Genomic DNA, 15,589 nt, shown 5'->3' with positions numbered 1-15,589 from the left:
CGCATGTTCTTCGCCCTTTGAACTCAGCTGGCCCTTCGAGTTATGAATATTCATCATGCATGCATTTTGCTCTGCTATCATTGGCTGTTGAACGACTTGGAGACTCTTTTGTTTTTTAATTGGCCACTCTCCAACAAAGGGGTACTAATTGAGCCTATTGTTCATTAAAATGATGGCTGATTTCTACTTTACGTTTCAACGAGTCCTTTCCAACTCAAGGACTCGATCAACAGCGCAGCGATGAAAACAGATTCCCACAAAGTTCTGATTCAATTTGAATGCACTTGATGATTAAACTGTTCGCTGAAGTACTGTTATGATAAACTGTGTAATATAGTTCACCAATCCTCAATCAGCATTGTACACCATGAAACTACTCGTCGTGTGCCTTGTCTTCGTGTGGAAGATGGTAGGTACTTTACAGTCAGCTCAACTTTCATGCGCAAGGCTGCAGCAACCCCATCTTTGGAAGCAACATGGCGGTTCGTGCTACCTGTTTCTGGACGCGAGGATAGCTCGCGGGCCCGCCATAGGCCCTTTTCGAAACCGCGGCTTCGGCTCCGGATTCGGCTCAGGCTAGATTGGCCCCGCGACTGTTTTGACATTTTGAGCGTGCTTTGCGTGTACGTGATCAGGGCTTCAGACGGCCTGAAGCCGAATCCAAAACCGTGGTTTCGAAAGGGGCCATAGATTTCTGCCGGTCAAAGTGTGCCGAGTTATCAACCTCGACTACTGAACTAGAGAATGAACTAATATGGCACTTGTTTAAAGACGGGGTCGATCCAGATTTTAACTACAGCAAGAGAATGTGGCTTGGGTGTAACAACACCAACGGAGCATGGGTGTGTCTGGGTCATACACCCGGGATGAAATACCGCAATGGGAGACTTTCTGGGACGATAGAGGGCAGCAGACTTACCGGGTAAATCCATTGTTCTCAGAATTATGCGCATGTTCAGAACTACGTAAACAATGGAAACTTACCCGGTATGTCTGCTGCCACCTAGCGTTGGAAAGTCTCCTATTGGTTGGATGGTGTTGAACCCTCTACTGAAAATGCGTGCACGGTAATGAGGCACACGGACGGGACATGGGAAGGGCCGCAATGCGATGTAAAATACCCCAAATTCACACTCTGCAAGACACCGGCTACTGCTGGACCAATCTCACCCATAACTCTTAGATGTACCTCGATGCCTAAACCTAGCGGACTCTGCCCCGACCCGATCCACACCGTGAAAGTAACGAGCCCAATGCAGTGTTGCCTGGCGTGCGCAAAGGAGTGTAGCTGCCGTTCTTTCAGCCTAACTCACTCACTTGACTGCCAGATGAACCCGGGTAAGATCAACGGTGCGATTACTACCTGGAGAAATCAGACGTCGTGTGAATACTACGAGTATGAGATGTGAGGTTAATTCATCAGTTGAAAACATGACTTTAATTGAAACTATTGCCGAATAACTGTATGTATATAAAGACAGTGAGAGTAAACATATTGCGATCGTGGCATTCCGAGCATGTTACTGCACTTGATTGGGAGGCGTTTGGTCGGTCATTTTTGAAAGTTCTTTTCAGTATGCGCGTGCTCAGATGATCTACACGTGCAATACTGAGAATGTGCCGAAAAAAGACAGTTATCATCATTTACTGCAATTGTTATATTAAACTGCGAGTATGATGTCTTTTATCAAAACACTCGACTTCAAGGTTTCTTTTTATGTGATGGAAACATTTTAATGAATCTGCTACATCGTCCGTCTCTAACGAACACTTGAAGACGACTTAAAAGGAGAGTTTGTATCCGATAAAAGTACTCCAAAAGATTCTGGCCATTAAAATTTACTAGGTAAAGAGCATTGGAGAGCTGGTGATAGTATAAAATACACCATTCGAAATTACCCTCGTTAACGTCGTGAACTAACACGATACGCCATTTTGTGGAGTCAAATTTTAGACTCCACGAAAAGGCCGACCTTGTTAGTTCGCAAATAAAACTTAAACCCACGCAATTTCGAGGCATGTGTTATTACTACTGTGATAAACATCTTTCTAACCATAATGCATTTCATAACAAACGGTTTCAAAGTGAATGCTTTTCACAGACAAACTCGCCCGATCCAAGACAGTCCCTTAAATGTATAGTTTTAGAGAAAGGGGTAATGTTTCACCCTCAAATTTGAATTAGAGAACATGAAGCCATTCTCAGACATTTTGTAACCCCCCCCCCCTCCCCTTGCCCTACTCTTGTGATGCACCAAGTTAGGATACTGGTCTTTGACAATTACCAACGGTATACACTGCCTTTAAAATGTAGTCATACTAAATTACAGTCGATAACAACACACGCGCTTCCGTACAATTTGACGGTTGTTTTTCTTCTCTAAGGCAAAATGATTGCTTTGGGTTTTGCTTGTTTGTTTTAGCCCTTTGAATTATGAACCCACATCGTGATTGCAATCAATGTATTTCGCTGTGTTTCCATTGGCTGTTGAACAACATGGAGACTCCTTTACTTTTCATTTCCCAACAATTGGTCACTCTCCAACTCTGATTGCGCCATTAGTTTGGAACGCAAAGGGCAGTCAGAGCTGCTGTTACATCAGAACGATGACTGGTCTTCTACTTGACGTTTCTACGAGTCCTTTCCAATTAATGTACAACACATCACGAATGGTCAACAGCGCAGCGATGCACTGAATCTCCCCAAATTCTGATAACTTGAATATCTTTCAGAATGATGCTGAAACTGTTCACTGAAGAACTGTGATAAACTCTGTAAGATAGTTCCCCAATCCTCAAACAACATTGTACATAATGAAACTACTCGTGTGATTTGTATTCGTATGGAAGATTGTAGATACTTTACAATCAGCTCAACTTTTATGCGCAAGGCTGCAGCAACCCCATCTTTGGAAGCAACGCAGCGGTTCGTGCTACCTGTTTCTGGACTCGAAGCTAGCTCGTGGGCCCGCTGTAGAACTCTGCCGGTCCAAGTGTGCCGAGTTAACAGCCCCGACGACCGACGAAGAGAATGAAATAGCATGGGGTGTGTTCAAAGACGCTGTGGGTGGGAAAGAGCAGGGTGTGACCAAAATGTGGCTTGGGTGTAACAACACCAACGGAGCATGGGTGTGTCTGGGTGATACACCCGGGAAGAAGTACCGCAATTGGTGGAATTGAGTCGACCCCGAAACTGAAAATACGTGTGCGGTAATGAGGCACTCAGACGGGAAATGGTATGGAGCTGTGTGCGATAAAGATAACTTCCCGAAACACACCCTATGCGAGGCACCGGCTACTGTTGGACCATTCGCCCTTTTAGATGTACCTCGATGCCGAAACCCAGTGGACTCTGCCCCGACCCGATCCACACCGTGAAAGTAACGAGTCGGAAGCAGTGTTGCCTGGCGTGCGCAAAGGAGTGTAGCTGCCGTTCTTTCAGCCTTACCAACACCCTGGACTGCCAGATGAACCCGTGTAAGATCAACGATGCGAGTACTACCTTGAAAAATCAGACGTCGTGTGAATACTACGAGTATGAGATGTGAGGTTTATTCATCAGTTGAAAACATGACTTTAGTTTATATGATCAAAGCACAACAGTTAGCCAAATTCACCTCCTCCTCCCGCCGGCTTCCCCGTGATGCAAGCGAACTGTGACCATAGAGCAACTTTGACCGTGTGTCTCAACTTGCTGATCAATTCCGTCACGTGTTTAGAAAGCGATGGCAGGAAAGTGATTGCACAATAAAGCTGGCCTTGGCCCGCAATTGATGACTCCAGTGAACCATGGATGGCGGGGGGCCAGGCGAGGGAAATAAAATCACTTATGCAGTACACCAATTGTCAATAAATAACATGTACAGTGGCGATATTTGCTTGCTGCGTTGGTACGATCCATTGCGTGTAGGACCTTACTATATTCCCATAGTCTTCATGGTATTGTTTTATTGTGGTTCAGACATTACTCAGAGGTAGGCAGACAGAGGGCATTGGGGTTAGCTGCCTTGTGTTTACGGAGGGAGATTGAGCAACATGGTCGCTTGTGCCATTATGCTCTCACTATATTGATTTTCTGTGATGGTAAGTACGTCTGTCTCAGTGGCAGTAGAATAGAAACGAGTCGGCAATTTTGCCTATGGTGTTGGTATAACAGAATAGTATTGTACAGTATCACTTGTTGTTATAGGTACCAGTCACTTTGACTTCTGTTTGCTGATGGGGCGTTAATGTGCTACGGTTAGAGAATTATGTTTTCTGTATTTCCGTTATTATTATTTACAGATGTCAATGTTGTCTATTTATATTGTTAGCTGTTCATGTACAACAGCTACTAACGTAGCAAAATCAGAATTGCAACTATTATTTGGGGTTTTTATGACAAAATGACATAGTTATGACATGTTGTTATGTCTTGCTCTATGGTCATATATACAGTGAAGGACACAGACAAATCTAGCACTGGGATGTTGACATAATGAGGTGTATAAGTGACACAAAATGTTAAAGACAGTGGACACTATTGGTAATTACTCAAAATAATTATTCACATACAACCGTACTTGGTGACGAGTAATGGGGAGAGGTTGATAGTACAAAACATTGTGAGAAACGGCTCCCTCTGACATAGTTTTCGAGAAAGAAGTAATTTTCAACGAATTTGATTTCGAAACCTCAGATTTAGAATTTGAGGTCTCGAAATCAAGCATCAGAAAGCACACAACTTCGTGTGACAAGGGTGTTTTTTCTTTCATTATTATCTCGCAACTTTGACCACCGATTGAGCTCAAATTTTCACAGGTTTGTTATTTTATGCATATGTTCAGATACACCAACTGTAAAGACTGATCTTTGACAATTACCTATAGTGTCCAGTGTCTTTAAACAACCTTTTAGGTTTCAAACCACTGACTTGCCACGGCATGCGTAACTTTCTGTTCAAGGACTGTGTGTGTAAACATGGAGGAAGAATTAATGTGGATTGTAGATTTTACTTCGGTAGAAGTGACGTAAAAAAAAAAAAAGTTGGTAAAGAACTGGCCTGGAAGGGATTGTTTGCTTTTTCTCAAAACGGACACGAACTGCTTTTGTTCATCGGGTTAAGAGGGCGCGGTGGACCAGTGGTGTCGTGAACAAGTCACCGTGTTGTTTAACTGTATTGGAGGAGTATATGCCTACTTCTAATGCACTTGGTTAGTATGAGCTGCTGTATTTTGGTGGTAATTTTGTCAGAGTTAATTAAATTAATTAAGTTTGTTACCAAAGAGCTGCTTTTTTATGGCAATTTGACTTGATTTGGAGCCCGTGGTAAGTTGAATTTCCAAAAGATCTGAAGAGATGTACTTTTTGTGGTATAATCAAACTTATGTGTTTTTAGGGCCCGCAGTAACGTCGATTTTGTGGTAATTTGACTTGCTAAAGCCCGCGGTAAAGTTCTATTTTCAACGATTACTTTACCACGGAGCTGTATTTTTTACTTGAGTTGGAGCCAGTTGTAGGTTGTGTTTTTAACGGCGATTTTACCATAAAACTGTGGTTGACTAGAGTTAGGACTTGCTATTTGCTGTATTTTAAACGCCTTTTACTATAGAGCTTAAAGGCAGTGGACACTTTTGGTAATTACTCAAAATAATTATAAGCATAAAACCTTATTTGGTAACGAGTAATGGGGAGCTGTCTCGAAATCAAGCATCAGAAAGCACACAACTTCATGTGACAAGGGTGTTTTTTTTCCTTCATAGTTATACCGCAACTCCGACGACCAATCGAGCTCAAATTTTAACAGGTTTGTTATTTTATGCATAATGTTGAGATACACCAAGGGAGAAGACTGGTCTTTGACAACTATACCAATAGTGTCCAGTGTCTTTAATTACTATGGTCTTTTGGCTTGAGTAGGGCCCGTGGTAAGTTGTGTTTTCAACGTCTTTGGCCTAAGAGTGTATTTGTTGTGATCTTTTGACATCTGTCAAATTTTGACGAAATAAAGAAAAACTAATTTGAGGCATTTTGGGTGCGGATCATTATTCTACAACGTGTATTCCTTTAAAGGTTGATTCGATGCCCTTCAAAATGGTCATGAAAGAACATTATGTAAATAAAATTAATAACATAAAAATTATACGCAGATCCACTGGCACTTGAGGGGATGGGCGAGATAGCGACACCAAGTCGACACCGTTTGAAGAACCAACAATCTACCCGCCGGACAAAGCACGGCAAAGATGACAGTAGCAACTCCGTGGCTGGTTACTACCCGGAGGGGGGATGGGGCTACGTGGTCGTCGTGGCAGCCTTCTTTGCCCTTATGACCCAGATGGGGATAATCGTCTCCATGGGGGTGTATCTAGAACACATCGAGAAGGAGTTTCACGCTGGGGCTGGGATCGGCGGTTGGATTTCCAGCGGGTGTTTCGCTGTCCTTGCGTTGTCATGTGAGTTTTCATCATTCATTCATTCATTCAAACAACCAGTCAAAAGTTTTTACCCTTTTTTTCTCGAAGGCTATTTTTGCATTTATAAAAACGCGACCATTAAATGTCAACATGTTAGTTGTATTGTACACATCTAGACATGCATTATATCGATTTAACCCCTTAAAGTTTGGTAATTGTAAAATTCCAGTTCCTTTGTCGCACAAGTTAGGTGCTTTCAGATGCCTTAAAATCGAGACCTCAGCTGAGGTCTCGAATTCAATTCAATTATTTTAGTGAGAAATTATTTCTGCCTTTAAAACAATCGAATGGCTCCAAAAACAAAGGTATACACTTTGATGCATTTAAGGGCCCCCTGGTGTGATATTTAGGGCTATTGGCTTTACGGAAACTTGTTTCCTTATGGTGAAAGAAACTACCGGAAATAACACGGGTTGGAAAAATAGTTATTGCATTGAGGCCTGATGGGTGTCACACGATGTCGAGGTGACTCACGTGCGACCCCAGTGTTTTTTTTCCTTGGTTGAGAAAGAAAAACTAAACTGTCACTAATTTGTTCACACTTTCCTTGGAGCGTGGACAGGTAGGAAATGCTTGGAGGTTAACTAGACGCTTTTACAACTATCACCTCTTGCACATGCGTAGTTTTTTTTCTGCATTAGGTGTGCAGTTGGTGATCTCCTACGTAGCTTCCACTGCACTGCAAAAACGTTGGTCAAATCATTTGTTGGGCAAAGTAACTTCAACAATTATTGGTCGATAATTGTCCAACAAAACCAATAATTGGTGTTGTTGGGCAAACATTTTGTTTGCCATTTTTTTTTTTTTAAAGTGGAACAAAAGTTGGGCAAGTGTTGGGCAAATAATTCGTAATCTGAATTTATCATAACTGTTGGTTACACTTTTGCTTATTTATTGGGCAACTTTTTTGGTAATTTTAATTAAATTCGATTGTTGGTAAAAGTGATGCACATTAGTTGGTCAAAATAATCCGATCATGCGCACTACGATTAAAGAGTTGGCCAAAAGTTGGGCAAGGTATGAAAAAACATAACGATATTTTCCAACATGGCGAGTGGAGGAGTGGCTGTGACGAGCGGGGTTTTCCAGTAGATATAGATCAAATTTGAAGGTTAGTTTTTAACTAAATATGAAGTTGTGTTTTCTATTCAGTCGTACATAGTCGTGACAGTTGCAGAGGGGAGCAAGAAAGTGACACTACTGTTGAATTAGTTTCAGTTTTTAGTTTAAGTTTTAACATGCCATTATGTGCAACGACGGTTGTGGCATGTATGCGTGTGCTTGCGCTGCAACTGTCACGACTGTGTACAACAACTGAACAGGAACCAAACTGTTTAGTTAAAAACCAACCTTCCGTAGCATCTACAAACCACTGAGCACCCTCTCGATTTTGAAAGAGATGCCAAGGTCACATCTCACTACCGTTTGCCATCGTGGAAAAGATATCTTCTATGCCTGGTTGTATGACGTATCACAAAAGAAACTGTAAATCAAAGGGTTAAATATATTCACCATTTGTTGGATAACACCGAAAAAGGTTAAATCATTAATAAAATCATCGCCCAATAAGTGGGTTATTGATAATGTATTAAATACCCGAGAAAATGGGTAAACAAAAAAAATTACCCAACTGTTGGTAACCAAAATATACCCAACTATTGATTACCCAACTATTATTATTATTAATTATTTGGCAATCAGAGTGCCTAACTTTGATGGGTAATATTTTGCCCATAAATTGGAGTTCACTATTCGCCCTTAATTGGGTAAAAAGTTGGGTATTTTTTAACCAAATTTCTTTACAGTGTGCCAGTTTCAAAACAACAAAACAATATGCATTACATGTAATAGATGTTATATTTGCATCGGGGATAAAGAATATTAATATTGATATGCTTACTAAGATATGGCTACCAGCCGAAATGCCATTTAACATGTACAACCTGTGACTGGTATACTGCCAATGTTTGCTTAGTAGAAACTTTGTAAGCAATATATTCCTGCTTAACGCAGCTCTATGAAATTGGGCCCGTTGTTACAGTCACCTGTTGCGGTAACGCCTTTTTTTCGAGACAAGATGGATGATCCCTTAATGATGCCTAAACCTTGCGCAAATTATTACCTGTAGCAAAGTAGGCCTTAACATTTAGCAAAGTATTACATTTAGCAAAGTATACCTTTGGCAAAGTATTACCTTTAGCAAAGTAGACCTAAACCTTTAGCAAAGTATACTTTTTAGAAAAATGTATACCTTTGGCAAAGATACCTTTTAGAAAAATGTATACCTTTGGCAAAGTATACCTTTAACAACGTAGGCCTAAACCTTTAGCAAAGTATACCGTTTAGCAAAGTACAGCTTTGGTTGCCCTTTTGGTACTTTTTCGATTGTTTTGATCCCTAAAATGTAGATGCATACAATAAAACTAACATGAAAAATAATCCCTATCTGATATATTTCAACCAAGAAAACTGTAGGCGTCAAACCAACAGTTTTATTGTGGCCATTAATTTTAAGAGTGAATACCAAACTTAAGCCTAATTCCCTTTTACGACTTTTTTAAAATATTGTATTCGAGTATATGCAGTTGTAGTTCGACCTAGCACTGAAACGATGATGTGACGCATTGGTCATTTTCAAAGACCATTTATTCACACTTGATGGAAACGTAATCGGTCTACTGAGCTTGAAATAACAAGCCTGTGGAAGTTTAAAGGCACTATGGACACTATTGGTAATAATTGTTAGCATAAAAAACTTACTTGGTAACGAACACTTGAGAGCTCTTGATAGTATTAAACATTGTGAGAAACGGCTTCCTCTGAAGTAACGTGGTTTTTGAGAGACAAAAATTAATTTCTCACGAAACTGAATTGTAGACCCCATACAGCTGAGGTATCGAATTCAAGCATTATGAAAGCACACATCTTATGCGACCAGGGTATTTTTTTCATCCATCATTCTCTCTCGCATCTTCGACGGCCAAATGAGTTCAAATTTTCACAGGTTTGTTATTTTATGCATATAGTTTGAGATACAAGTGAGAAGATTGGTCTAAGACAATATAACCAAAGGTGTCCAGTGCCTTCAAGTGTCTGTGTACGTTTGGTAATGACTGTTTGAACGGGCTAAAACACCTCTAACCAAGCATCGAGAAAGGACATGCTCCCAGGCAACATTTCATTTTGGTAGGTTGACAACCAAATACACCGAAAATGTGTGTATAAGCACTGTAAACTCAGTACTTTTCGGATTTCTGGATTTTTTTACAGGCATAAACAAAATTATTAGAAATTGCCTGTGTATTCAAGTGGCAGGCAACACAACAATAAAAACCGAAATGGCTGTCTTCAGAAAAGGTCTGATTTTCTAACATTAAGTAGAATAAAAACAAGACCGCACGCTCAACGATTTGTACGTTTATCAAATAATAAGCAGTTTCCGTATTTTAAAAATAATTTGGAACTTACTGAAACTTGCAATGATGCTAGTTGGTTTCGTCGGGCTGTGGCATGGAGCTATGTGTCATTAGATTCGTTGACGGAACATAAGTCAACTAAAAAGTACAAAATAGAACGAAGGATACAAAAAGTCTTGCCGCTGTCGCTTCTTGTGCAGAAATGATTTGGGCCAAGCGCTGCCAATGCAGGATAGCTCAACACCACACCCTTAAACGCCTCAGCGAACTGCAAGTATTCTGTTGAGTCGGTTACTTATAAAGGAAGGAATGCGTAACATGAATGCAAGGGTCGCGGCTTCGAATCCCACCAGTACCCGAGTAATTTGCCTGTGATATTTTTCACAAGAATCGGGAAAGTCTTTACTGAGTATGCTAACACACATCGGTGTATGGGTACAAACCAAATGAATATTCGTTAGCCCCGATGCAAATTTGACATCTAGTATAGTCAATTGACTATAGGTGTTTTCAAGTCAGTGTAGATTTTCGGAATTCAAGAGACCTCTATAAATTTCTTTAAAAAACTCTTCTGCCTAACAACCCTAACCCTAACCCTAACCCTAACCCTAACCAACACGATTCCTTCTCCGGAAGTTGTTAACCACCACTACCTGGGCGTACCATAATATTATACGCCTTTCTTTATATTTATGCATGAGGTACGTCACAATGCTAATCCAAAACGAGGCGCAGCCACTGCAAGTGATGGGGGACGTGAGCCCATAGCGTCATTTTGGGTGAGAATTATGACGTCATGCATAACTATTAAGAGAGGCAGAATGGTAGGAAGCCGTGCCGGGACTACAGCTTTCACTTTTAGTTGATTGAGGGACATCCTACTAACTTTACTTCCGCCGAGTAAGTTCCTAATGGGGGAGCTTGGGACGCTAGGTGGCAGCAGACTTACCAGGTAAATTTCCATTGTTTACGTAGTTCTGAGCGTGCGCATATGCCCGAGAACAATGGATTTTACCTGGTAGGTATGCTGCCACCTACGTCTCAACTCAACTGGGAAGGAACTCCTCTGGCCCCTCGAGTCCTCGCCAATGCAACGGGTCAAATCCCAAACTTGTATTTCTTGTTATTCTCACCCACAGCACCAATTGCTGGACACACCATGCAGCATATCGGATGTAGAGCCACGGCGATGATAGGGGGCGCTATCATGTGTTCAGGGTTCGTCTGTGGGATGTTTGCAAGCTCTGTCCTACAGCTGTTTATGTTTGCCGACGTCGTAGCAGGTAAACAAAAGGCCTAAAGCTAGTTTAAAATTTCATTTGCTTGTTTGTCGCTACTCGGCACCTCTAGCTGAAAGCACTGTTTTGCTGAGACGGTAAAGTTTCTCCGTTTAATACTTGATTTTTCATACAGGTTTTGGTGGCTCGTTGACGCACATCTCGGCAACGGTCGTGGTTGGTCAATACTTCAACAGACACTACGCCTTGGCGAACTGTTTCGCGTACACGGGGCAGGGGATCGGCATTATGATTTTCCCGCCCATTCTCCAAACGTTGATACAGACGTACGGCTGGCGCGGCTGTATGCTTATACAGGGCGCCCTCACTCTGCACATATCAGTAGCAGCGTCTCTGTACAGACCAGTTCGGAAGCCTAGCGATCGTGTCAACAACAACCAGTCGCAACTTCAAAGGCTGAGAGACACGCGAAAAGACGTTGACTGTACAGCAGAAGAAGTATCCGAAAAGAATCGAACCTCAAACAGTCGTCCGTCAGATTATATGTTAGATAAAAGCGACCAGACTACATTCACCGACGAATTTGACGACCCACCGAGGGCTGTTCCAGGAGGAGAGACGCCAACCAGCAGGTTTGCGGACGAGGTTGTACAGACTGATTTTCCTGACGAACCCGTCGAATCAAACACCGTGTCCGATGACACTTCCGGGTCCACCACTGCGTCATCTGTTGACTCGATCGTACATCTAACAGAAGTCGGTGTTCAGACGAAGTTCACCAGTGAGGAAAATCTGGCTAGGTTCCTCGCGAAGGAAGACCAATTCCTGGACGGTGGGAGTCGTGGGCCTTGGCAGTGTCTCCGGAGACTGTGCCGGCAGAAGTGTGGCGGTGTGTCGGCGGCGTCCTTGGTCTTCATCTACGCCGTGTTTGTCTTCGAGACCTTCGGCTACGGTGGGTTCTTCGCTCATATCGTCGCGAAGGGTGGCGAGATTAGCGGGACCGAAGGCCAAGCCACATGGGCTCTGTCAATCTTTGGTATGTTCTTATAAACTTGTTCTCTGTGCTGTTTAGCAAGTTTAACTTGTTCCTTGTCTGTTTGTTTTCAAAGTTATTTGTTAGTCGTAGTTCAAGTCGGTTTTCCAGCAAACATGAATGTACAAGGCCAATGCCGGTGTGGCAGGAGATTCTGCCACCCAATAGGGCGAACTGTGTACAAACTTCTTCTGATAGCGCCCTCTTTTGAATCATTCTCCATCACGTTTTTATCCCACAAGGGGGGGGGGGGGCGGATTCTGTACCCCACATGGGGAAATTAACATGTGCTAAGGAGAAGGATTCAAATGAAGGCGCCATGAGTGATTGTCACACTGATTGGAAACCAATTGGACTAAACTCTGTATGTTCTTGTTATGTTCTTTTACAGGCGTAGGTAGTTTAACTGGCAGAATTACACACGGATGGATTCTAGACCGTAAAATCCTCTCACCGCGAACAGTCAACGCCCTGTCCCTGGTCATCTCCGGGGGTGCGTCCGTTCTAGTCGCCGTCGTAGACACCATGCCCGGAGTTCTAGCCGGAGCGTTCTTTGCCGGTCTCGGCAGTGGGTGGTACCTGCCGCTGCAGCAGGTTCTACTGAGGAATGTCGTGGGGCAGTCCAGGCTACATCTTGCGTATGGTTACGGATTGGTGTTTGAGGGGATCGGGTCGCTTGCTGGGGGCTTTGTTATAGGTAAGCCGATGTTGATAACTAACAGTAAATATTTTTTTGAAGGGCCTTTTTGTCACACGAGGCAACTTTGAGACAACCAACTGCAGTGCATGCACAAGGACCACTTTTGGAGCACACGGGTCATTTTCAAACAATGTATTTCATTCATTCCTCAAAGACAAACATATGCACTTGGAAATGGCTTTTCTTCTTAAAAAAAAACGCCCGTGTTGGTATCACGTGTCCACAAGAAAAAGGTCACGGATGCTACATCCGTATCTTCCTGCTATTGATGAAGACTGTAGTTTCGGCCGAAAATTACAGATACGGAAATATTTCCTTTTATTTTGATCAAAGATTAAAACACTAACTGTATTATATTGGCGATGTTATTTTGAAGGTTATATTCGTGACGTCACCGGAAACTACGTCCTGGCCTACTGCTTTCTTGGTTTCGTCTTCATGCTCGGCGTGGCGGTATTCATAATGGACTGTTTCTTTGAGAAGAAACGATCGTCCGTACAGGACTTGCGCGTCGATCTCAAGTCGGAGCAGCCTACACGTGAAACAGTGGTTTGAGTACACGGCTGTTTCATGTTTTGATATCTACCCAAACACAAAATAATAGGGCAAGTCGGATGGTCGGAGCAACCTGCACGTAGAATAGTGGTTTGAGTGCACGGCTGTTTAATGTTTTGGGAGCAGCCTGTCAATGTAACAGTTGTATAAGTACACGGATGTTTCATGTCTTGGGAGCAGCCTGCCAATGAAACAGTGGTTTGAGTACACGGCTGTTTCATGTTTTGATATATACACCAACACAAAATAATAGGGCAAGTCGGAGCAGCCTGCACATGAAATAGTGGTTTGAGTACACGGCTGTTTCATGTTTTGATATCTACACAAACACAACAAAAGACAAGTTCGAGTAGCGACCATTTTGTCAACCCCGAGTCAGTGAGCATGGTTACTATGCATGCAGTCTGGGCACAAGGCAAAATCGCCCAACGGCGAACAATGGTCAACTATGTCCCGCAATCGAACTTGCTCTATAACTTACAACTACATATAAATCCGGGAGCAGTGACCCCTTGTGTTTATTTTGCGCTATTGAAACCCCTAAGTTGGGGTTTAATAGATGTGCGTGTTTTTAACTTGGCCTTGTCATGTCGCAATATTATTCACTAAGTGCCTTTAAATTTTACAAACTTCACGACCTAACCACAATAATGGTGTTTGAGTTCTATATGCAAGTTTATGTTTCTAAAGCGAGGCTGAACGTTTTATAGGCTCGGATTCTCCTTATAATAATGTTAGTAACTTAACCCCATTTATGCAATGAACTCAAACTGAGGCTGACTATAAATAGGCAGGGTGCAGGGTCCTTTCTTGATAATATTACAAACATTACTCCAATGTTCACGGTGTCGGCCTACGCATTCTTAAAGGTGCAATTCGAAGTTAAGGCCTTCAGTAATCCATTTTAAAAAGGAAATGACTTGAATGAGATTTTCTGAAAAGGCGGCACTAAACAAGTGTACGGTTATTTTTCTCTTTTGATTATTATTTTCTACGTTTTAAGACATCTGTCCAACCGTATTTATTTCGAAGCTTTTAAATGCTTTAAAGCGCTCAAAGCGCACACCTCTTTCTAAAAAAAAACTACGTTACTTCTTTAAAGGGAGCCGTTTCTCATACACATTGCTCCCGACAAAGTAAGTTTGTAATGCAAACAATTATTTTGAGTAATTTCCAATAGTGTCAAGTGCCTTTAACATATTTTCCAATACCTTTTTTAAAATGTCATGTTACCGAGGCTGAATATACCCTTTATTAGGACGTGCCTTAAGTTGTTATTAGTCATCTTTTTTGAGCGATAACAACATCAGGCAAAATAAAATCAAACAGTCTTCGGAGTTTAGTGTAATTATTATTTTTTTAACCATAAAAAGAGCCTCTTAAAAAATAATTTATAAGGAGAATACAATATTAATTTTAACTACATAATGTATTTTAAACGTTAAAAGGCAAACAAGAATTGCTTGCCTGTTATGCACAACTTTATGCACAATTTCTTTTTATGAATTTAATATACACGAAACAGTATCGTCCACCAACACCTGTATATACCTGTATGGACAAGTCACCCACATGTTTATTTTATAAACTCGCATACATTTCAAAATGTTTTTATAGATGTTAGTTCAAAGTTATATATCAGAAAAGTGGTATTTTTTTATATCAGGAAAGTGGTATTTGTTTGATACATAATTACATTATACACCATGTGTAATAGAGATTTATTATTATTGCTGACAAACTTCTCTCACCATGTTTTGTATCTTTCATAAAAAGTGTTTAATAATATACAATATAATAACATATTTAGAAGCCAACTATTTGCTGTGTAAATTTGTTCTTTGTAAAGTTGTCTTGCTATTTATTCCACTGCCACGGAGTAGATTTCTAAATTCGGGAGACTACTAAGTTCTAAAGCAAACTGTCTTGCCTATTAACTGCTACTTGGGCAGGAGGTATGAACTCGGTTAGGATTACTTCTTTAGCTTTTAGTTAGACTTGATTCAAGTCCCGTTCTCGTGCAAGAGGTCCCTAGCATACCCGCAGTCATATAGCTATCAGTAGTCCCGCATGCGGAACAGGTTTGGGGGGGGGGGGGGAATGCAGAGCAGTTTTCTAGCGATGGCACGGAATCGGGATTTTAGTCAAGTCTAGCTTTTTGTGGATCGAGGAGACTTCTCGTTTACATTAAC

At 41.6% G+C, this 15,589-nt stretch overlaps 2 protein-coding genes across 2 annotated transcripts; both read left to right on the top strand.

The window, feature by feature from the left end:
* The first annotated feature begins 656 nt into the window (after positions 1–656).
* Positions 657–1,968, top strand: LOC117303729. Its single transcript, XM_033788031.1, has 2 exons — positions 657–879; positions 1,024–1,968. Exons 1-2 carry the CDS (start codon positions 807–809, stop codon positions 1,407–1,409), a joined length of 459 nt encoding a protein of 152 aa, XP_033643922.1. The 5' UTR covers positions 657–806; the 3' UTR covers positions 1,410–1,968.
* A 56-nt stretch (positions 1,969–2,024) lies between these two features.
* LOC117303727 (monocarboxylate transporter 5-like) lies at positions 2,025–15,217 on the top strand. Its single transcript, XM_033788029.1, has 6 exons — positions 2,025–4,083; positions 6,129–6,434; positions 11,011–11,154; positions 11,285–12,145; positions 12,534–12,839; positions 13,219–15,217. Exons 2-6 carry the CDS (start codon positions 6,149–6,151, stop codon positions 13,395–13,397), a joined length of 1,776 nt encoding a protein of 591 aa, XP_033643920.1. The 5' UTR covers positions 2,025–4,083; positions 6,129–6,148; the 3' UTR covers positions 13,398–15,217.
* Positions 15,218–15,589: the final 372 nt, after the last annotated feature.

Source organism: Asterias rubens, chromosome 20 (genome assembly GCF_902459465.1).
Source record: "Asterias rubens chromosome 20, eAstRub1.3, whole genome shotgun sequence".
NCBI classification, from domain to species: domain Eukaryota; kingdom Metazoa; phylum Echinodermata; class Asteroidea; order Forcipulatida; family Asteriidae; genus Asterias; species Asterias rubens.
This window is presented reverse-complemented; position numbering and strand designations above follow the sequence as displayed.

Bases quoted from the DNA above. Each gene is read 5' to 3' on its own strand.
- LOC117303729 (XM_033788031.1), top strand. From the start codon at position 807: ATGTGGCTTGGGTGTAACAACACCAACGGAGCATGGGTGTGTCTGGGT. The intron at 880-1,023 runs ATGGGAGACTTT...GGAAAGTCTCCT, and splicing joins ACCCGGGATGAAATACCGCA to ATTGGTTGGATGGTGTTGAA.
- LOC117303727 (XM_033788029.1), top strand. From the start codon at position 6,149: ATGGGCGAGATAGCGACACCAAGTCGACACCGTTTGAAGAACCAACAA. The intron at 11,155-11,284 runs GTAAACAAAAGG...TTTTTCATACAG, and splicing joins GTTTGCCGACGTCGTAGCAG to GTTTTGGTGGCTCGTTGACG. The intron at 12,840-13,218 runs GTAAGCCGATGT...GTTATTTTGAAG, and splicing joins TGCTGGGGGCTTTGTTATAG to GTTATATTCGTGACGTCACC.